Source organism: Ctenopharyngodon idella, chromosome 7 (assembly GCF_019924925.1).
Source record: "Ctenopharyngodon idella isolate HZGC_01 chromosome 7, HZGC01, whole genome shotgun sequence".
Classification (NCBI taxonomy): Eukaryota; Metazoa; Chordata; class Actinopteri; order Cypriniformes; family Xenocyprididae; genus Ctenopharyngodon; species Ctenopharyngodon idella.
This window is the reverse complement of record NC_067226.1, coordinates 11,950,655-11,975,167: the sequence shown is the minus strand read 5'-3', so window position 1 is coordinate 11,975,167 and position 24,513 is coordinate 11,950,655. Positions and strand designations below refer to the sequence as shown.

The 24,513-nt window shown below is 36.2% G+C and overlaps 1 protein-coding gene across 3 annotated transcripts in view; it reads right to left on the bottom strand.

Moving 5' to 3' along the window:
- The window catches only part of cep89 (centrosomal protein 89), an 88,929-nt gene that overhangs the window by 41,007 nt on the left and 23,409 nt on the right, over positions 1-24,513 (bottom strand). For all 3 annotated transcript variants that reach the window (XM_051900248.1, XM_051900249.1, XM_051900250.1), the window contains 8 exons: positions 18,347-18,397; positions 17,978-18,061; positions 14,260-14,363; positions 12,557-12,672; positions 11,380-11,560; positions 8,341-8,508; positions 6,489-6,630; positions 5,404-5,493 (listed from right to left, as the gene is read on the bottom strand). In XM_051900248.1, the coding sequence (XP_051756208.1) occupies positions 5,404-5,493; positions 6,489-6,630; positions 8,341-8,508; positions 11,380-11,560; positions 12,557-12,672; positions 14,260-14,363; positions 17,978-18,061; positions 18,347-18,397 (936 nt within the window). The remainder of the gene's footprint in view (positions 1-5,403; positions 5,494-6,488; positions 6,631-8,340; positions 8,509-11,379; positions 11,561-12,556; positions 12,673-14,259; positions 14,364-17,977; positions 18,062-18,346; positions 18,398-24,513) is intronic.

The following is a 24,513-nucleotide window of genomic DNA, read 5'->3' as shown; positions in this document are numbered from 1 at the left end:
GTCTTGTGGAGTGATTACTAAGCATAAGCTGGAGAATTATGCAGTTGTGTCAATGCAGCACCAAATGGTTTACTGTTTGTATCTCTGTGAGTATACGCTGTCTAAGTAATGAATGAGGAAGTTGAAGTAATAAGCATTCACATTCAAATGGGATTACATGTTTAGCTGCATAAAAATATTGACACATTCTTTTATTTTAAGGGTAATGTTTTCATTAGCTATGCTTAACATGTTGATGCAGCAGAGCATGCTCCTGTCATTCATTATTCCTCCTAATGGTTTTACATTTATCAATTAATATAAGGGTATGTAATCATTATCAAATGACTTGATGATACTTGCTCAGGTAGTTGCTGGGTTCCTATCTCTATCAGCTTGCAACGTTATATCTATCTCTGCCCTTTTCTTGTTTCCTGCTTTGTTGGGGGTTAATTCATGTATGTTACATGTGCAGCAGCAGCAGCAGCATGTCTTACACGCTCACAGTGTCTGTGAATGTAATGGCAGTAGAAAAATCTCTAATTTTGGTCATCATAGAGGTTCAATGATTCGATTTGGAGGGACATCAGAGGTACTCAATCACATATTAATCTGCTGAAATAAATCTGAATTCAACAGATTTTCCCCAAGCAATAGGTGATGAAAATGAGGAAAAGGTCTACAGATTGGCCTGAGCATAACCCATAAATCACCTACAGCTCATCTATTATTCAGCCATCTGTGCAAAAGAATGAAAGACACCTCTAGAAGGACATCATAACTATGCAGGACTTAGGCGAAAGACAATATATGTATATAAATATATGTATACATGTGCAGTAAGAAAAAAGAAAATGGTTATATGGCATATTTCTCAGCTGGATGAACTACCATTGCCTGTGCTCCTACAGAGACACAAATGGACCACATGATATGAATGACCATATACCTCATGCTTTTGTGAGTGTGTGTCTGTGTGTGTCTAGAGCAGAAACAGAAGAACAGAAGCTTACGGCAGTTTGTTCAGTTGGGCAGTAAGGAGAATGCCATCCACCCTCATGATACAGATTTTATATCTTTTTATCTGTAACTGTATGCATTTTACACAATAACTTTTTTTCCCACCGTTTATTAATCTTTATTAATCTCAACATTTGCTAATACATTTTTAAAATCAGAAGTTGTATTTGTTAACATTAGTTAATGCACAGTGAAATAACATATTTCTATTAACTAACATTAACAAAGGCTAATAAATGCTGTAAAAATATATTGTTCATTGTTAGTTCATGCATTGACTATTGTTAACCAATAAGACCTTATTGTAAAGTGTTACCAAAGAAATATTCAAATTTTATTTACACTGTCAGTGTGAAAGCAGCTGCTGTTGCAGTTGTGCTGCTGCTTTGCTTACATACTGCTTATGTCTATGCTATGAAATGGGTCTTACTATGTGTTTTCTTCATGTTTTGTGTTGTAGTTGCTTGTTCTCACTTTCTTTTACTATCGTGTGCTTCTCTGTGAGGTAGTGATTTGTGATTTTCTGCATGTATTTACTCTGCGTGAGTCTAGCATCTGTTCAGTCTAATTAGCCACCAGGAGACGGATGAAGATAGAGAGACAAACAGAGAAAAGGGAGGAGAGATAGAGAGAGAGAAAGAGAGGGAGTGGAGAATGGAAGAAAGTAGGAAGATAACACAACAGGGCGGAAAGAAGAAAGGTGTAAGGGACAGAGAAAGTGCTTGAGGAAATATAGAAGAAAAGAGAAACAAAGCAAGTAGTGTGACAGAAAATCATAGGGGTCTGAAAAACATACCAAATTATTAAAGGAATAGTTCACTCAAAAATGAAAATTTCTGTCATTTTTTTGCTCACCCTCATGTCGTTCTAAAACTGTGTGATTGTATTTATTCAAAGGAACACAAAAGGTGAATTGTACTGGTTATTTTCTTCCATGCTATTAGTCTCCAAGGAGACTGAGGCTTTCAAGCTTTAAAGACATCATAAAAGTATCATAAAAGTAGTCCATATGACTCATGCATAATAATGCAAGTCATCTGAAGCCACAAGATTAAAATATTATATAATATATATATATAATAATCTTGTTATTCACTGATAATCTTACCCTCCAGTGGGCTATTAGCCGCTGTGACCGGATCATTGAATCAGAGAGATCTGGATGAGGTCTGATTTGTGAATGAATCATTCAAAAGAGTTCTGAGAACTTCATCAACTGACTCACTGAAAAGACCTGACTCAAAACAACGATTTACTCACAAATCAGACATTACTACTGTATATGGACTATTTTTTACTATAGGCTTCTTTTTTGGTGCTTTTTGAGGTTTAAAAACCTCATTCAATGTTATTTTTCTATGGAAAAGAACGAGCAGAAAAATTCTTAACAATTTTGTGTTCAGCAGTCATACAGATTTAGAATAACAAGAGGGTGAGTGAATAGTTTTTTAGAAGAACTATTCCTGTAAGGTCCGCAAAGGCTCCTCTTAACCTAACTGTAGAAAACACGGGCAGACTTAGAGATTTGGGGGCCCTAAGAAATTCCAGGTATGGGGCCCCAACACACCAACTATGCACCCTTTTACTATTGTAACCCTGTTTTTGCTGTCTCTTTCTCAAAACACTCAACCTTTTTTTCTAAATTTGTAAGTAAAATGTGTGTCAAATATTCATGTAATGCAATATATTTTACAATAAATTAACTGGTCCTCTCCCAACAAGCTCACAGTACTCTTTGTCTGACAGGTGTTTTGGCCAGAAAGCAGGGTCGTCATTCATTTACACTGTATGGGTGCTGTTTCCATCCCTTTTTGTTGTTTGTGGGCTACATTCACCAGCACATTGTCATTTTTCCAGGACCGGGAGAGAGATAAAACTTATCCCTGTGTCTGGCGGGAGAGGGGCTGCTGCAGCACTAACTGTGTTGGCCAATAGCAGTGTAGTTTGTGTAAAAAAAAAAAAAAGAAGAGGCTCTGAGAAGTTTGGCCAAATTCCTTTTTGTCTCTTCTTTTTTTTCTGCTCAACAGGGGTAGCTGCATTTCATTATTAATTTACTCCAGACAACTTTAACTTCAACTTCACTCTGCTGCTAGCATTTTACACTCTAGCTCTACTGATTCTGCTTTAACTTTCTCTAACTCTGCAGTACTAAGGGAATGACGGGGCCCCGCATTTGCACAGATGTAATAATAACATTAAAAAAATAATGGTGATATCTTGACCATGCAAAACATGATAAAAAAATGAATATGTTTGATCTATATAGGCTTCTGGGTATTTACTGGGGCCTGGGGCCCTAAGTTAAGCTAAGCGGCTGCTTAACTTGCTTATGGTTAAGTCTGCTCTGAGAACACGTGCATACACAGGTGAGAGAAAGTCTTTGATATTTAGTAAATGTTCTCATTAAAATACTGTGACATAGCCTGAGAGGCTTCTGGAAGTTTTACAACACACTGCTCTCCCGACTTTGCTAAGGGAGGAAGATGTGCAGATATTTATGTGAATTTGTGTCAATTTGTATTGTCATACAAACAGTCATTATATCATAATATACCACGGGACTGTTGAAAATTTGATTCTGGAAAAGATGGATGGAAAAGAGAATGAAAATATGAAAACAAGAAAGTGGGAAAAAACAGCACTTCAGAAGAGATGTAAGGAATGTCACTCTGTTCGCCTGTGATGAAACCAGCCAATGGTAAATAAAATAATCTAATCCATGCAATTTCATAGCTCAGTGGACTGCATGGTGACTTTAAATCTAATAACGGTCCACAAACAATCACAGCACAGGCAGACAGGCATTCAGTTGTAGAAGAAAGATAAAAACACTTGCATTCATTTTCTGGTTTAGAATACAAAAGGTCACACACACAGTTTCCTTCCCGACTGCTATAGTGTTGCATTGCATTTACGTTGTAAGTGAGGAGTGAAACTTGACACATCAAAACTATAACAATGCATTGTACTCAAAAAAAAAAAAAAAGTGTATGCTTAGTGTAAACAGCTTTGGTCATTACAATGGGAGCAATTTTGCTTTGCCGCACCACTTGCTGCCAGTGAAATATACTTTACAGAAGAACATTCACATGCATTCTCATAAATCAATGGCACACATAAACAGCTTTAAAGTGGCAGTAAATTATACTGTATAGTCAGACCGAGACAGAACCTGTGCAGATAGAAAGTTCAGAAAGCTCCACACATTTATGTCTGTTACACAAAGTTCTAGACATCCTCTTGTCCACTGTTTAAATGTTTCTTTTTGACTAATCTGCATATTCTTTCTGCTACCAATAACCACACAGCACTCTCTGCTCACATTTTTTGTGTATAGCTCATACATACATAGTAGGCAAAATCTGTATCTGTACAGCATAAACTTCACTTTTGGCTTATAACTAAAAAAACAACAACTTCGAACCGTTTTGTCCATCATAGTAGAAATAAACTGGAAGTGGATTTCACTCAAGGGAAATAACACAAATATAGACTGACACTTTCATTCAGTGCTATCCAATCACACAGAGCTCCATCCACACGGACACAGGCAGCATCTGAACTGAAGCGCAGTTAAAGGAGAGGGGGAAACATTCACTCTGCAACTAAAATAACCCTCCATTTGAAATGTTAATTATAGACCTGCTGAGTGTGGGGGGCTTGTGTGTTTCTGGATTGACCTCTTATTGGACATGTCAGATGGGCAAGGTCATTTAATTAGAACGTGTATATCTGTGCAGGTCAGCATTCTCTCTGTGTGTGTCTTAGACTCTCTCTGTCTCCGTGTTGAATCTTTCATAAGTGTGTTAAGGCAAAGCCATCAATGCTAAAACTAATTCCTGGCCCTTAACCTTGGTATGTGAATGTACTGTATGTCTGCTCTTGTGTTTGTTCACAATGATATTCAGGCCCTATGACTTTACAAGCTGTTTGTGAATTACTGGATAAGGGTTGAGGATAAGGATCTTTAAAAATATTTTTGACACAATAAGATATTTTAGAGCTTAGTATAACTAGAAAAATGTATATTCATTATACAAACGCACATGGAGTTATAAGATTTTATTAATTTACATGACTTTTCCAGGTCTATAAATCACATTTTAAAAATTAGGCTGTCTCATATATCCATATTTTTCAAAAAGTGGGATATCTGATTCGTCAAAGAAAAAAAACAATTGTTGAGGAAGTTAATTAAAATAAGAAATAATATGATTTTTAGTTATTTTAATGCTTATTTTGTCTTATTTTAAATCATTTTAAGTCATTTTGAGGCCTCCTTGGATGTTTTTTCTGGTTGAGAACAACTCCTCTAATTTCTATCCAGAATTTGAAGCTCTAACACAAAGCATTTCAAGCAAGGCAAATTCACTTCCCTTGCAGTATGTGAATTGCAGGCCTCACCTTTACTTTTTCCTGCAGCTTTCCCAGGCTGACAGTGCTTTCTATGATGCGTGTGAGGACGCCCTGCTTGTCTTTTTCTAGAGATGAAGCCTGAGGATGAAGAGAGGGAACAGGAAGGGTTACACAACTACAGGGAGGCAGAGAGAGGAAGAGGAGGGACATAGAAGACAGACATTGTTGAAGAGAAGTTGCAGGGGAAAGAGCCGGGGAAAAAAAGAGATAGAGAGGTGCCAGTTACTTTGATAAAAGTGTAAAAATAGCAAAGCAAGAGCAGCAGAGCAAATCTTTAAAAGTTTAACTAGACTCATGGGTACTATCATTCTGTTGAGTACAAATATTTCCCCAAGCGGCAGTGAGGCTCATTGTCTGTAAAAAGAGGAGTATGAAACTTTCATAATCCCTTAGCTTAAGGCTCTACCTCAAACACAGAAACTGCAGTGGAAATGAATTGATGGAGGGTTTAAATGTAAACTCTTTAAGGCAGATGAGTTCAGCGAATATGGTGTGTTCTTGGCTAAAATCGTGCTTTGTATGTTAACATAAACTACGAGAAGTATTGCATTTGTGATGTGGGATAGTTTGAACTATTCATAAAACCTGATCTTCTGTCTGTCACTACATCCTGTCATGTATACAGTCATTAAGTCTTTTTATTGGTAGACGATCAATAATAACCTCTTTCTGAATAACTAGAACAGTAATTATTCTAATATTTTTTTACTCATTTAATACTTAAAAAAAAAAAAAAAAACTTATTCGAACAGTCCTTGTGGATGAATATTTCCAACAGGTACATTTATGAAAAGCACAACTGTAACCTCTGTAACCATCTTTTAAATAATTTTCTCTTCTCAGCAATGTTGATGATCCTCAAAAAGTAACACTTTTCAGCCATATTTAACTGTTATTATCCACAATCTTTCACTACAATTCCTAAGATGTCAAGACTGGTGAAGAAATTCTGTTTGACTGAGCTGCTGCTGGAGAGCACAGATCAGAACTAACAAGAACCAGAGATCAAAACATATGGTGATGTAAATAGATAGCAGCTCACACAGCATGTGTGTGAGTTTCTGTAGAAGTACCATGTGCATGAGCTGGTCTCTTTCATGGGTGGTTTTCTCTGCCAGTGTGACAATGTTGGCAAGGTACTGATGAGCGATGAGCTCTTTCTCTAAAGAGTCTTCAACCTGTTGCTTCAGGACATTTATACGCCTCTGAGCCTTCCTAAGGAGGGAGAGAGAGTGAGAGGATGAAAAGACATGAAAGAAAAGACAGGAAAGAAAATCTGAATTTAAAACCTTACACAAGTCAGTATTTATGAAAGTTTAAAATAGAAAGCAGTGGGGTCTGTGACCACACTGAAAATATGGCATTCAAAATCTAATTTAAACAAAGTTTAAAGGATTTTGACAAATATAAAGGAAAAACATTAGGACGTCAAATTAAGAAGAGCTATCTAAGATTCTGCACTATTTCTAGGTCACTAATAAAATGTAAATAAATAAAAATTAAAAAGTAAATTTGTGACATTGACCATGTAAATGCCTTTGTACAAAAGTCATGGTGTTTAGCTTGAGTGCTGCGGTTATTTAAGTTATAGTGCGACAACCAAATAGTAACACATTCTGTAATTCATGTTAATAGTCTACTATTCCATGTTTTACTACCACACCATGTTCTGCTGATAAAATCTTTTTTTTATTATTATTATTAAGGATGCATCAAATACATCAAAAGTGACAGTAAAGACATTTATAATGTTATCAAATATTTCTATTTCAAATAAATGCTGTTCTTTTAAACTTGCTATTCTTCAAAAAATCCCGAAAAAGAAAATCAAGGTATCCACAAAAATAATAAGCAGCACAACCATTTTCAACATTGATAATAATAAGAAATGTTTCTTGAGCAGCAAATCAGCATATTAGAATGATTTCTGAAGGATCATGTGACACTGAAGACAGGAGTTATGATGCTAAAAATTCACATTTGCCATCACAGGAATAATTACATTTTAAACATTCAAATAGAAAACAATTATTTTAAATTGGAACAATATTTCACATATTACTGTTTTACTGTATGTTTGATTAAATAGCTGCAGCTTTAAAAACATTAAAAATCTTACAGATCCCAAACTTTTGAACAGAAGTGTATAACCAATATTAAAAATGTATGTTTCATGTCACAATATGTTAAAAAAGGGAGGGGTAATTAATGAACACTGTACATTTACAACCTCTCAGCCTCTCTGCCTCTGCAAGGTCTCTCATTAATTTCTGCAATTTAAATGTATTCCTTATTCTCGCCTTTATAAGCTGCCAACTGAGTGGCCTAAATCTTTCATCAAGCAGTTCCCCTGCATCAGAGTTTACTGGTATTGATTGTTTGCTTGATTTAGAGTTTCTTTCTCATCTTTCCTCTAACACAGCTGCTGCTATTACACTTCCTGTCTGTTCTCCTTCTGTTTCTACAGCCCTCTGGCCAAAATAATCTGTCTCTGCTTCTATGGCCTATTACTCATCCTGATCTGCTTCCTTCTAGCTAAACATGCTCTTGCAGTCAGAAACATCAAATCTAAATATTATCACCTTACAGAGACTACGAAAATGTAACGTTTCACAATATTTTCCTGAGCAGGTTCTTCACGCAGATTAAGAAAGACCAGAAAGTGCATCTCATTCCAAATGCAGAGTTTTGGTATCAAATCATTGTTAGCTTTCTTAATCATCCACTCATCCATCCAACATGAGCCAGAATAAACAGCCTGGCCGCGACTGAGCACACAGAGCTTTGAGAATATTGCAAAAAATGAGTCTCTTCCATACACACTTCACCCATATATACACAGCAGAGAGAGTGAGTGAGTGAGAGAGACAGAAACAAAAGAAAAACATCTTCTGCATATTTGCATCTGTATGTGCATGTGTGCACCTGTTAGCTTGCTGTGAAAGCTGTAGCTCTGTTTCCAAGTGTTTGATATCTGTGTTAAGGTTGGATTTGTCCAGCAGCTGAGTTTTTTTCTCTGCCTCCAGCGCACTTACACGAGCCAACAGCTCTTCAACCTCACAATTCTTCACCTTCTCATGATCCTGCAGCTGTCTGAAATGCAAACATGTACAAGACTGAGTGAAAAGCTTATAGAAAAAAATTCAAGGTTAAAGCATACAGTATATTCGCCTTTACAAATGGAGTAAACAGCACCGCTATTCCAAGGTGCTTCAGTAATCTTTGTATGTGTTGTGCTTCCTGATATGGCATCTTGGAATAAACTGTTCAGTTAATGCTTCTCCACTAGCAGTTATCCATGATTATTATTATTTATTCAAAAAGTAAAAGGGTACCATTTTTATTTTAATAGCAATTTTAATTTCTTTTTAATGAGGAAAGAAACCACTGGTTGCTTTTAAAAGAACTTGGGTACACTTCAACTGTCCATATTTAGGAGTGTGTGTGAATGAGTTTGTGTCCTTGTGTGTGATGAGTACATCTGTGCTATTTCCATTCATTCTATCTCTTAGTTACCTCACTCACACAGACAGTGTGTAGGCTGTTTCCTTTGCAATTGTCTGCTTAAGAAATGGAAAGAAGTGATTTTTCTCTCACCCTTTATCTTTCTTTTGGTTAGTTCCAAAATTACTGACATACCCTTGAAAAATTATTTTTTTTTAATATTCTGGCATTACTGGAGTAAAGTATCTTATAGGTAGCACACCCCTAGTGGAAAAAAAAGTACATTAAAATACATTTATTTCATACTAAGTATAGTACAAATCCAAAAACATATTTACGGACATATCGCTTGAGACTTGCTGATATAAATATTATAATTAAACTTTATTTGGAGTAATTCTTTATTGCACAATGCACATGTTAATATGCCTAAAATGTGTTTTAATATCACTATTAGTAAGATCACTATATAATATCAGTCATTAAATGCAAGATATTTAAAGTGTACCTGAAGTTTACTTGCAATAGTTACATTTTAGCACAATCAAATATATTTAAGTATATCTTTAGTTGGACCTCAGCACTACTTCCGGATAACTAAAGTGCATTAAGTGCAAAATTAGTTATTCCAATTTAGCAGACTTTAAGTATATCAATTTAGTATACCAAAAGTACAATTGCAGGGTATTTATATACTTAGTATAAGTAATACATTTATATTTATTTTTCACTAGGGGTACTACCTTCCTTCACTCATTACTCATTACTTACATCCTTTGCTGCAAACCCTCACATACTTCAGCAGATCATCAATAGCAATTAATTACTCTCCTTGACACTTTTCTGTCTGTTCTTTATTTATATTCTGTCTTTTTTTATTTGAAGCTTCTGCCATCCAGACTTATAACACTAATCAATAATGAAGAAACTAAGGGTGTAACAATATTTCATGTCACAATATAATCGCAATACAAAAATGCAACAATATTAGTGGTTAAACGGATCGTTGTGGATCCGTGATCCGTACGGACCAAGCCCCACGGTTCGGCTCGCATGTGATTCGCAGATCAATTGCAAGTTTAACCGCAATAGAGTGAAAGGTTATCATTTGCACGTGTTTTGTCTTGCTAGTTTACACATTAAATAGATATAAAACCACTCCAGCGCTAGAAGCGGCAAAAGAGGATTTAATTCGGTATCACAAGCCACGCTGTTATCAGTGCGCACATACAAGGCTCGCGCGCACACACACAAAGCAAAGAGAGAGAGAGAGAGAGAGAGAGAGAGAGAGAGAGAGAGAGAGAGAGAGAGAGAGAGAGAGAGAGAGAGAGAGAGAGCGAACTCCAAACTCCTCAATGCACTTGGATGGACACATACACGCATTATGTCAGTCAAAATACCCCTCTCGGCAAGTATTCTCGTTAACACATTCGGTTATGTCTTAACTGAACGAGGTGAGAATTCGGATGTGTATCTATCGGATGTGTGCGTGCATGGGGTCTTACTTTTAAAGTGACAGCAACCTATAAATAGCTGCTGTTGTCTGTCACGTAAATCATACAACATAACACAGCTTCAACAAAGATTAATCTATATTAAATGTATACAGTCAACGGTGTCATTTTACATTTAATTATATTACTTCTGTACACGAAAATGTATACTAGTTAGACCTTATACTTTATTTGTAACTTTATGTTGTATTTATCTATGCTTGTATTTGGTGTACAGTATTTGTTCTTTTTACAGTCTGTTCACTTGCCTTTGATAATGTATTAGTTAGGCTAGTAGTTTCTGCTGTGGTATTGGAGTAGTTAAAGTGGGCTAAGTAATAAATGCAAAGTTACCCCCCACCCTCCAATTTGTTTTTGTGCTGATCCGAAAAATTATCCGAACCGTGAGTTTTGTGATCCGTTGAACCACTAAACAATATGTATCGTGGATAGTGACAATGTGTGTTCTGCATAGTTCACCCAAAATGAAAATCTTGTTTACAGAGTTTTAATGTCACTACTACATTAAACTACTATATATAATGTTGAATATAATGTATAATAATGCAGTGGGGGAATATTTGTGGGTCCTGATAATGTAAAAAGTGCCCTACATTATTTTAAATATATCTAGTCAGTGACAGAGTGCAAACATATTCATCTAAAATAAATATGTGTTTCAGCGTTAGAATCATGAATATTTTTATTCTGGTGTCACTATTGTCCAGTGCATTGGGTTACCAGCACCAAGTCCAAGCCTATTCATTTTCACCCCCCAATGTAATACCAAATGTAGCATTTTAATCAACAGTACATTTTTTGTTATCCTTTTACCATGTCTTGGAGTATTGCAATAATATTGTATCGTGAGTTCAGTATCGTGATATGTATCAAATCGTGACATGAAGGTATCGTTACACCCCTAGAAGAAACTTAACATGAAAAGAAAGCTAAGTTTCCTTACTTTTCCCTTACTTTCCAAATTACAAAATTCGTAATTCATTAACATGAAATGCATAACTGGTACCTTTTAAGTTTGTCAACCACAGCATTGTGTTCAGCCAAGCTCACAGAGTGTTCTAGAGCCAAGCGCACTCTCTGAAACTCTGTCTTTAGGGCACGGTGTTCTTTACGCTCCACCTCTAGCTCTTTTTCCAGAGCCTGTTTCTCTGACTCCAACAACATCACCTGTTTGGAGACCTTACACACTACACACAAACATAGAGATGCTTTACATTTGTATCTATATGAATAATATGTGTACAGTATATGTTGAATAAAGACAGTGAGGAACATGGTGAAGAAGACACCGTAGATAATACAGTACATGAGGAGAGTCGGGATCTTAAAATAAACCATTATTAAAAAAAGATCACAAATGAGATCTCCTCAATATCTCAGAGATGTCAACAATCAATCTCATAAACTGTTCTCACATTTAGCAAGATGAAGAAATCTGATAACAAGTCAGAGATTTTAATATGGATACAATTTTCTGTAATACACATTTAATTTATAACTCTGTACTCTTACAGTATGTCCACAATTGTCTCTTTTGTTTGTTTTTCCTAAGGATTCTGAATGGACGTCAATATTTGTATCATTCATAAGCTGGAAACAATTTTTTTATTGGTGATTACAACGATATAGCTCCTCTATGGCATTATTATTATGGTTGTGATGTGGACTTCCCTATTTCCACAGAATTAGAATGATTATAAAAACTTTATAGTTATTATATTTACAGTCCTTGGTGTGAATGGGCCTTAACTCTAGGAGAACAGCAGAATCCACACCACAACTAAAATGATAATGACACAGAGGAACAAATTCTTTAGAATTATTTCAGAACATTTTATTTTCTTCTACTTCAAAGCACTCACTGAGTTATGCTGACAGTAAACATCATTACAAAATATTATGTAGCTATAAAAAAGCAAACTTTAGCAATACAATATTCTCCTGTACATAAAAAATATCATAGTGACTGTATCTGAAATAGACAGCATTAATCTTGAGCTGTTTTTGTTGTGTAACAGTTTTGATTAGCAGCTGCTGTCATTTGAGACTACATCTGCTATGAGACTACACCACTCAAAGTCAGACAAGATGTTTTGTATGACTCTTATGAGACAAGAAAAAAAACAAGACAAGAGCATTAAGAGGTATGAATGAGGAATATAGTGTTTATGTGTGTACCATACCCTCTTGTGTATGTTTGCTGTGAGCTTCTTTAGCTTTGGCATGCTGTAGTTCCAATTGTTCTATCAACACTTGATTCTCCTCCAGCACCAAGCGAGCCTGCTCCTGCAGTTGCCTCCTACACACAGTGCACACACACACACACACACACACACACACACACACACACCCGTGTGAGTGTCTGAATGAACAGTGAGGTTGGCAACAGGGACAAGAGATCCTTCACTGATGAAGAAGATGAACTGACTCTGAACAGCTGGCAATTAATTCAGACAAAGACAGAAGCTATAACCTCTCTAGGACATTCAAATTAATTACAGTTAACACAAATTATCTTCCTGAGCTCTGGGTTAACAAACACACACACACACACACACACACACACACAAATTGTTCAGCTCAATGACAGGGTTTAAATTCAGAAATTCAGAAAAAGGGAAAAAGTATTGTTGAGGGAGCAGTGCAGTGCTGAAATATCTTTTCATTTTCATTTTGACATTCCAATTAAACAATGCAGAGAATGTTCTTCATATTCACACTTCACCAACCACAATTTTTATTTGTATCAAGCTGAAATTTTACTGTATGTCTGACATGCTGGCAACATAGACCTAAAACATGCTTTAAAAACAACCCATAACAACCTGAAGGAGATTAAAAAAAAAGGGGAAGGATGAGGACAATATTTGTGTGAAGAGTTCTTTAAAGTCGTGCTGAAACGGAAGTAGGGACATATCTTTTCTTAAGTATTGTGACATATGGCAAAGTAAAACAGATCATTCTAAAAGAAAAAAAAACTGTTTCCATCAGTTGATGATTGGATGGAGGCAGACTTGAATGCAAGTTTGCAGTTTGTTGTAAGAAAGGAGTGAGGGTTAAGCAGATTAAATGATTGGAAAAAACTTGCATATGTCACCAAACGTAAATCTGTAATTTCATCAGAAGATCGAATTAATATTTGATTAAACATTACGAGGTCAAAAAATAAAGAAAGAAACCTATGCATGGATGAACTGTTCACAATATGAATTTAGAAAACCGATGAATTTTAATTTCTTGTCAACTATCTTGTAAACAGATTTAACAGTTTTGACATAACACAGAAAACTGTAAACTGTATGTGATTCACTAAAAAGAACCGGAATCGATTGTAATACACTGGTTGCACTGAATACATTTGCTTCACTACAAAAGACTGATTCATAAGAGTGATTCATTTGGCAATCAGACCACACTGGTTGCAATGTATGTGTCATGATTCACAAAAAAAGAACCGCTATTCTGTTCGCATAGGTGCAAGAATGCATCTGCAACAACCGTTAACGGTATTTCCAATAGTTTTTTCCTTGGTTTCAACCCAATAAATGACATTTATCCTCACTCTGTGTTGACATCCTCACTCTTATTCTCATAACTTCAGCCCCATGACTGTCAGCCATAATCAAACAGGACCATGGGGCACTATCAGTCCAGTGATAAAAGCATGGCTAGCAGAGTGAGCCATGCCTCAAGGACAAAATGCCCTGTTTTTGTTATCACCCTCAGGATTATTGCAATACCCTGGATATTTTTCCTTTCACCTTTCCCCCCCCCCTAAGATTCTCTGAGGGAATGCCAGCATAAGTCAATTGTTATTTCATTCCCAGGCACAAAAACAAATGCATACACACACTTTTTCATTACATAGAAACGCACTCAAACTCACCATTCTTTATTGCTGACAGTGCTGTTTTTGTTAACCTGAGAATGAAGTTTCTCATTTTCCTGAATGATCTCCTCTGCACGTGCTCTCAGACTGTGTAGATCGTCCTGTCAGAAGAAAAAAACATAGGCTATGTTTATGTTGCCATTGAAAAAAACTCCACAAACTGCCAAAATACTTTAAGTAGGTTATTGGTATGCATGAACATCCTCTGGTGCATCTGTAAATGTATTTCATCTCAGCCAGAGATCATTTGAAACTTCAGCACAGGTGCACAAAACAAAAAAAAGTCACCTCAGCTCTCACCAAACCAATGCTTAGCACATGAATCTCTTTAATCTATCTTTCAGAAAATTTCTGAATAATCTGGGACACGTATTGTGGCCTTTTCGTGTGTATTTGTCTTTGACTTCAAACATACTTAAATGTAACTATGAATGTGATTAATCAACCCTTGACTACTGAAGCAATATCTTCGAAAGGAGGGCGTTGAGGTGTTCTTGGGGGGCATTTGTTTAAGGCACATATATATGCCAAAGGTTTACGAGATTAAACTTGTAACTACTTGTAAAAGAAAATGGTCTGCAACATTCTAACACAGTGTCTACACCGGCGCATCTTTGGACGCATCAAAGTGAACGTTCCAAATGCATGTGTCTGTAGCGCAAGCGACTAGAATCAATGGTGTATTATTTCCATAACAAGGAGTGCATTTACATGCACGTTCTTAAGCCGATTATGCTTAATAAGCCGACAACGAACGTGGTCATGTAAACGCAGTAACCTGTTTTCTTTTATCGGAGTAAGGCCATTAACGGCTTAAGCATAAACTGGTTGGAACAGGTAGTTTTTTGGCTCTTACCCCGATTTCGCGCGGCATAAACGCATTAACCTGCTTTCTGTCGGCTTATTGAAGTGCGCATGTGTGATACGTGACAGAAATGTACCCTTGGTGCAGATTTAAACGCATCCAGACAGAGCGAGCGTTTTGCAGGAAATGAAGAAGGAAATATCACAAACGCAGACTCTTTCAAGAACCAGAAAATTGTAAAAATGTGTTCTCATCTCTCGTGCAGCAGAAGTAGAAGTGGTTCAGTCAAAACACTGCATCTGTAACTGCATGAGAGAATAATATATGAGCCGTGTGTTTCCCGCTGACATGTTGCAAGCTTTATTTAACATCACAACTGACATAACATATGGAATACTCTGAGTCAGATACACAAATGATTGTTTTTGACAATTTATTAATAAAGTCATGTAAACGCGCTTTACTTGCATTGTCAGTTAACTGGTTTGCATGTAAACGGGGAAAATTGGTTATTTCAATAAGCTCATATTTGTGAGTTATCAGCTTACTGGTGTGCATGTAAACGTGCTCATTCACTATTTACTTAAGTGTTTCGGTCAGCTTTCTGTAGCGCAGCTGCCCAACTTCCAGTAAAAACAACTTAGAGCATCTAGTATCCAGACATAATATAACATGATATGCTTTCTTCTTGTTCTTGTTTTCCGGTTGTTAATATGAAAAATTAATATGAATGCTTCTTGTTTGCTGATTGGCTGCAATTTGTGATAATCTACGTAATCAAAGTTTCAATGCCAAATTTCTAAAGCATTTAACACTCATAAATATAATTTTTATTCACATGCTTTTTTTGCTCATTGGGAAACTAATGATAATGATATTTTTACTATCCAGTCAAATCACATGTTATGTGGCATTCAATGACATGCTTTTTAAATGATATATAGGTGAATAATAATAATATTAATTATAATTATTAATAATAATAATAATAACAATATACACCAAAATTATAAATAAAAATATATAATATACACCACAGATTGAAAGTAATGTTATTGAAAGAAGTCTTTATGCTCACCACGACTGGTCAAAAATACAGTAAAAACAGTAATATTTTGAAATATCACTACAATTTCAACAAACTCTTTTCTAAATTGAATGTATTTTAAGGTATTTTTTCCTGTTACTCCAGTACTCTTCAGAACTCATTCTAATATGGTGCTCAAGAAACATTTCTTATTATTATTATTATTATTAGCTGAAAATGGTTGTGCTGCTTATAGGAATGTGGAATGTGTGGAGGTGTTTTTTTAAATCAGGATTTCTGATGAACAGAAATATTTAAATAGAAATATAAAATGGAAAATTTAACTTATTAAAAAATTACTTTTGAAATTATTTTAAATTATTTAAAATATAAATGTTTAGCATTATAAATGCTATCTTTAAAAAAATATATATTAAAAAAATATATATACCATAAGTCACACCACACTTACTAACATCCAAAAAAGCAAGATTTGAAATGGAATGGACTAATGACTTAATGTGTAAATCAGGACAGCACTAAACGAGATTCAATATATTCTTCAAAAACATGATATTTTCTAAAACTAAGGAATAACTATGATTATTTTTCACTGAAAGCCAATTAAAAACATTCACCAACAATTTAGAGGTAAAATCACATAGTAAAAATTAAAAAGCTTTTCAAGAGTTTCAGTAAAGGAAGAACAAAAATTCCACTATGGATATTTCCTAAACAGGATTTTCTAACCAGTCTCTTTAACCTTTGTAGCAAAAGGGTATGTCAGATAGAAATTTAAAGACACTTCAACATCACCGAAGGCTTTATCACTGTAATCACCAATACTATGCTTAAACTTTGTAAATCAAATTATTACACTTATTGTGGAATCAATTTAATGGATCCTTGCTTAATGAAAGTATCAGTTTATTTAAAAAAAAAAAAAAAAAAAGATTTCTACTGACCCAAAACATTTGAATCGTATTGTATACAATCATAGGCCTAAGTATAATAAACACAGAATAATAATCAACATTAATATTTCAGGGAAGACAATTAGACTATATTTTTTGATGGGGGTGGGTGGGGGATGGTAAGGGCCCTAGATAATGGGTAGGAGGGGCGCTGGCCCAAAAAAGGTTGAGATCCACTGCTTTAGAATATGAAACGTGACTCTGAATGGAAGGATCTTTAAATTCAAGGCAGGTAAGTGGTGGGAGTGTTGGCTGCACTTCAAGTATGTTAGAAAGAGAGAGAAAGAGAGAGAGAGACAGAGATCAAGTGAAAATAAGAAACGTGCGTGTGTGTGAGATCTGAGAGAGAGAGAGAGAGAGAGAGAGAGAGAGCGAGAGAGAGAGAGGGCACAGGCAGAGTCAAAAACAGAAAATCAGACTATTAAGAGAAATATTATTACATAGATCTTATGATTAATGAGGCTAAAAAACAGTTTTGCCTGCATCAAAAACTTCATCATCATATTCTCATTTTATGTCTCTCTCATTATTACAAGACTACCAGGCTAGCAGTGGCATCTCTAATTGGTACTGTGATCTGTGCATATTAATATAATACACACCAGCAACTGACAAAACCGTCAATATAACAGTAGTCAATAGATGATTTCACACATTACATGAAAAAAAATCAATCATCACAACAATAAAGTGATACTTTTCTACCTTTCCAGTATCTGATTTTTTTTTTTTTTATTCCTAAAACAAAAGTCACAGATCAAAGCAAGCATAATTATGCCATTGTTATTTAATACACACTTTCAATTGTGCAAAAGAAAATGAATTCTTACATGTAAACACCAAAATATGTAATAAGAGTAAGCTGAATTTAACTTTTCCCATGTAACACAGGCACACACGCAAACTTACCTCACAGGACTTGAGGAGTTTGTCTTTGGCATTCAGATGGTCCTCATAGGCCAGCAGCAGGGGTGATAAATATTTCATATCCAGCTAAAGGCAATATAAAGTACAACCATAGCATTAAACAAAACAATAAAACATGCCTTTCTGCATTTCTTTTCTGTCCTTCTGTGAAATATTATAACAATTGTGACCATCACCCTCTTTGGTAAATAATGCACATGAGCACATAGTGAGAAATAAGTGTTTTCAGTTCAATTAATGAAATGCCAATCAGAAACCAATCAGAAGCATTAGGTAGAGACAGTATGGAAATGTGAGACTATATGAAACAAACACACAATGAAAACTAAAGAATACTATAAGTTTACGCACCAGCCAAGGAGGTGCAGGTCCTTTCACTGGCAGGCCTTTAAGCTGAGCATTCTGGGGAATTCAGGAAAAAAATGCATTTGAGCCTATACATTATCTCACTTCCTTTATTCCTATAGATATTGTGATGTGACAAAAGAACTAAAATTACTGTAATTACACTGAAACATAATTACAGACCAGTGCCAGTTCTTAGACAGACAGCTGAACTGTAGAAGAAAAAAGAAAAGACAGACTAATGGGCCTTTCATGCAGAATGCGTTTTTGCTTTTAAAAACTCCAGAAACAGGGCAGTGCAATGGAAGAAAAAAATCCAAGGTTTAGAGACACACATTTTAAAATTTGAACTTCCTGACATTTTTAGAACGCTGCGTCATGAGTGAGACCCAGCAAAAGCCACAAGGCACAAGCGCAACGGTCAAACACGTTAATCTAGAGTATATTTACAAAGAAAAATGTGTAAAGAGTGCAGAGGAAGAGAAATGTACAGCTGTAGGAAAATGTACCATAAAAAGCAGTGCAGTGTGCAGTCATTGAGATTAGCAGTAATATTGGATTAAATCTGTGACATGATGGGATAGAGTCTGACAGTAGTGTGGAGCATGTTTTAGCGGGTGTGTGGATATGTGCTTTAAAGCAATGAGAGATGAGCCTCTTTTGGACATTGATGCAAGAGGGCAATTCAGAGCTCACAAGTGACATGAGCCAATGGCCCCCTCAAGACAGAAAGACACACACACACACACACACAGCTCAGAGCTGATGTAGCTCAGAGGTTGCTTTAGGACAAGCTGCCATTGTGAATTGTCAATTTCGAACACACAGGGGCAGATGGCAAGTTGTAGGCAGATGTCCTGGGTGCATTTCCCATGCAACAATGTAATTCGTTGCCAAAGAACCATAGTACGATGCATCAGAGAAATTGACCCTTTGCCGGGAGTTTGATTAACAGGCGATCTAACCAATCATAACCAATCACAGTCAGGGGAGTTAGTAGATTAACGTTGGTGGAATTGAACTTGAAAAATGATGTGTTCTGACATCTTTCTGTGGTTGAAATGTGGTTCATTCATGTTTATTTGATGATATAAATTAAGAGATGATCGGTTCGTGAGCCGCTTGATCTGAGGCGCTACAGCGATCTGTCACGACACATTAAAGAGCCACAAAACGGTATTTATTGTTTCAATTTCTTTAAAAATGAAAAAACTTGATATTTGAGACTTTGTTTCATATCAAAAGTAACCTGCTCTGCCTTGTCTGTCGACGTGTTGTCAGCTTCCTCTTTGCTCAGTGTTGTATTTTTCACTGCATGGGAACATGTATGGCGTGAGAACGCCATGGCTTGTCGGACATAGCAACAGTAACTAAAGGGGGCGGGTCTTCGTGAAAACGGTCAATTAACTAGCTAGTAAAAACTATATCCAAAACCCACAGTACTCTGTCAACATATCCGTCATTTGAATAGCTTTTGTTCAACAACTGTAATTAACGACATCACACAGGTGGTGAAGCGATAACAATTATTGCTGTAAATAAACATGGCATCTGATACTTCGTTATTTTTTTATCTGTTGTTTTCCTTTATTTCCAGATGTTTGATTCAATCGAATGGGTTCCCTCTTACGTCACGGTTCTCCCAGAGTACAAGAAAACATTCACACATTTGCACTTTTCAGAAATGGCGCTTTCATTCTCTTCACAAACTAATAGACGTAGAATGAAATATTGTACAGCTTGTTAGCTTGTTTATTTGCTCAAGAGCATGATCTATTTAAGTCACACTAACAAGAATCTATGATTCTAACCACAAGTTAAAAAATGCTGTTTGCAAATGTTAGCTAGAATTAGGGTTTTTTATGAAACAATGAATCATTGAACTTTTTTGGTTATGATGGAACTTGCAACCATAGTTGGCTAATGACGGTTTTGGGAACCACACCACTGGATAGTTTTTAACCCATGACAGTGTATTACATTACATTTTACTGGTCAGATCTCTAGCACCATAACACCAACCAGACATAGGACTGTTGTAGAAACTGGTTTTGCAATTCTGTTTGTAGTTTTTCTGTTTTGCAAAACTAGTGGTACAGAAATAACACACTTCAGCTTTAAATTAATATGTTCAATAATACAAAAGATAATTTCTTTTTAGCAATCAGTGCGTTTACATGGACTCTCATAATGCGATTATAATGGCAATATTGCAATTAAACTTTACCTCATGTAAATGCAATACTTCGATTAAAGTAATGCGATTAAGCACATAACCGTTGTAAGCATAATCGCATTAAACTAGGTGTATATGCCAATTTTAATCGCAATATACAAGCACGTAAACACCTTAATCGCATTATTCCCACTCGGACCAAAGTGCGCATGTGCTTGGACGTACACGGATGCCGTGTGTTGTTCACACAACTTCATGAATAAACTCCGTAACATTATTTAAGTTTTCTCTTCACCAAATCGCTAAACTCTGTCAACACAACTCGCTGTGCAGTCTCTGCTCCATATCTTCATCCAGACAGTGCAAAGAAAGCAAAGAAAGCGCAGGCAAACCCGGCACTGCAATGTTCATCACAGCGCCAAATAATATCCAGTACGTCCATAAAAATTTATTTTGAATTTGATGTAAGTAGATTAAAGCAATGGCCAGTAACATGCATACTGTATGCTGAGTATATATATCTGAGTGTGGTATTATTATTATTAGCGAATAATCAGAGTAATGAAAATTGCATGTAAACTGGAGTGAAGAGTTCTGCTTGTGTCATGTAAACATCTTACTGCGATTAAGACTTTACTCTGATTATGAGAAATAATTGCATTATTGGTGCACATGTAAACATTGTCATTTTTACATGTTAAACAAAATGTATATGAAGCAGTAATAATCAGTGGAAGAGTGGGCTAGATTCTAAGTGCTGATACATACTATTGCAAAAGCCACATGCATAAACCACCACATTTTATTTGCAAACAAAGACATCAACAAGAAGCAGGTATTAGCCTATATTACATTTTGTTAAAATTAATTATAGGTCATTAAATTCATTAGGGGGAAAAAAATCATTCTTTAGAAAGATTATTTTTAAAAGCTACTTATTCTAAAATGATTTTATTTGTAATGTTCTGTGTGATCCTTTGAGCAATGTACTTTTTAACTCTAATTAGAGTAAAAGTAACACTGTTGACAGTCCCCAGACTTAATAAATCAATCACATTGCAGCAGTGTTGGCAGACACTGTCCTAATCACTCCAGCAGCCCTCCTGTACACGCTTCCTGCTGCCCGCTCCCTCAACAGAGCGTTCAGACACATTCAATGTTACACTGATCCACTTAAGGCTAGAAAGGGAAGTAATCAACAGTACTGTTAAAAGCAGAGGTTGGTGGACAGAGTAAGAGGGACACAGAGAGCGCCTAGTTTCTTCTTTAACTAAAGCCCATGTGACATTTCCTTAAGTTTCAACCCTGCTGTGCTGAGACGGAAGGAGGGGCAGCAGGAGAGACAGAGCAGAAAAGAGTGAGATCCAGGCTACTGACCTGAAACTAAAGTGACAGAGTATATTTAGCCGGCCAATTGTCTCCTTTCTCCCCATTCACTCATTTCTGCCCAACCACACACCAGTGCAGTGCTCTAATTAATTTTTTTAAAAACCAAGAGCTCAAGAGTCGAAGTCAAATGTTCAGTCTCACTAAATGAACATAACCGATACATTTTCTGAGATGTGAAAAAGGGAAATATTTAAGAAAGAGCTTTAGTTCTGTGATCAGCAGATCTCTAATTTATTGCAGTTAGGGAGTGTTAGCCCTAAGCTCATATTTAAATGAGGAGCATGACAGGCACCCGAGTACTGTACAGATGAATGAGAAGCAGATTAATATATTATACTGAAGTATCTGAGCAATCAGGACAGTCATTCGCTCAGTGAACCAGCAAATCAGACAGGCCCAAAGTTCAGACAGCCCTCATCAATACAAAATAAGCTCAATCTCTCCTTTCCTCCTTAATAAAATGACACCAGCAGGACAAATCAGAGACCTTTGATCCCTCGAATATGGATGGCAAAGAGGTCACGCTGCTCTCTGGCTGTAAAACTCTTCTGAAGCTTGTTAAAGAAGGTCAGTTATGCAATTCCTCAGAGTGCTTTCAAATTATTATTCAATACATAAAGGCTCATTAAAACTTATGATGACTCAGCTGTTTAGTTACAAGGCTCTTTTCAACATTATAGCTCCTACTTGCAAATCCATGCACGTTTAAACAACATTCAATCGTCACCAAAGCTCAGAAGGTATCCATTAGAAGGGATATAGTTAAATAAAGGTCTACGTAATTTGTAGCTGTGGACATTTTCTCAGCTGCCCACTATCTCAGATGCACTAGAAGATACCTAAAGCATTCAGAAGGCTAAAACCAGCTGCACACCAGGGTAAAGTAGAAACAATCTCTGATTCTATGCGCGCACACATATCTGATCTCAACCTCTCGCTGGTAATACTCCTTTGAAATTATAATACCCCACAAACTATTATCTCTGCATTAAACAGGAAGTAGGAGATGAAAGGAAAAGCTGCATATCATTACTGTGGCATTAGTTAATCACACCCTGCAAGACTGAAAGAAGACAGTGTCAGATAAACTACTGAATTTCTGAGAGCCCTTGTATCCATCAGTTACAAGGATAAATGAACTACAGTTTCGAGCACCGCTCCAAAATCAGTCAATGCAGATTTGCAGCAATTAACTTCAGTTATCATACAGCACTCATCTATCACATCAAAACAGAGGATCAGGCAAGCGAGACTACAGATATAATGTCCCGTAGATGAATTCAAACATTTATCATTTCAGAGAATCTCCAGAATTTTAATTAAGGACTGTGTGGCATTTTTCTATAATATGTGAAAGTAGTTCACATTCTTTTGCAAGCACTAAAAGTGCATTAGTAGCTTTCTCCTCTTTTATCCTCTAGTAACTCTGAGAACTCAAGCAAAACTGGAAAATGTCAAGTCCCCATACGTTACATACATATTAATGTGTATGACAAGATGAATGAGCAGGTTGATAGTTGAGGGGAGAGATTATTCACTGTTACTTAGGGCTGGGTATCAAATTTGATACTTTTTAGGTACCGAATTGCCTCGATGCTATCGAGTATCGAAAAGTGTCTTGTCATTCGGTACCAAATTTCGATACCCAGGGGAGAGTGGGCGGAGAAATGCTGTCGCTGTCTCGTTGAGCAATGTAATAACGTTGCACTACATTGTTATTTATATCTAAATATACAAAACTATGTGCGTGAGAGAGACCCTGAGTGCGAGACAGCGAGTGATTCAACGGTTTCACTTTCAGTTTATCTCCGAAAAGGACAGGTGAGAGTACCGGCTGTTTATGCAAGCAGCCGGTTCACTACAGTCACTCCATGTGCAATGTTTGTAGACTTGTTATAGGCACATATACAACACAGCAGCGTTACATCAGCGTTCGTTCCTCAAGTCTATGGAAACACGCGACCGGTTCATGACGAGCTCTAGTTCGCCTGCACGAGCACAGGATCTGGCTCCAGAACCTGAACAGTTCTGGAGGAAAAGCGGTGATATCAGCGTCCTCCTGATACTGCCACTGTGTGCAAGCATCAACCACACCCTCAGAGCGGACATTTTCAAACGGTTGTCTCCTGAAAAAGCATTATATATATATATATATATATATATATATATATATAATGTTTATGAACCGCGGGTCGGGCCAAGTAATAAAAAATAACATTCCAATTAATTGCGGGTGGATGAGTGATAAATCATTAATGGAACTCTCATTTCACGGCAAGACACAACAAACGTGCGTCACTCTTTTACTTTCGTTTTCAACTGAACTTATTTCTCTTTAGAGAAAACCAATCAAGGAAAGCATGTGTCTAGAGCACCTCCTAGTGGTCATTATATAAAACACAAAGGAAAACCCTACATGAGATATTGCTTTATAACTTAACAGCTTTTATATAAAATTATACACAAGCTTAACTAACAGAAATTTTATCATTATATATATAATTATATATCTAACAATGATGTAAGGAAACAGTGGCAAAATATAAGTTTGAAGGGAGAAAACCTGTGTTTAAAGGCTGTTAAGGAAATGTAATTTAGCCAAATAAGA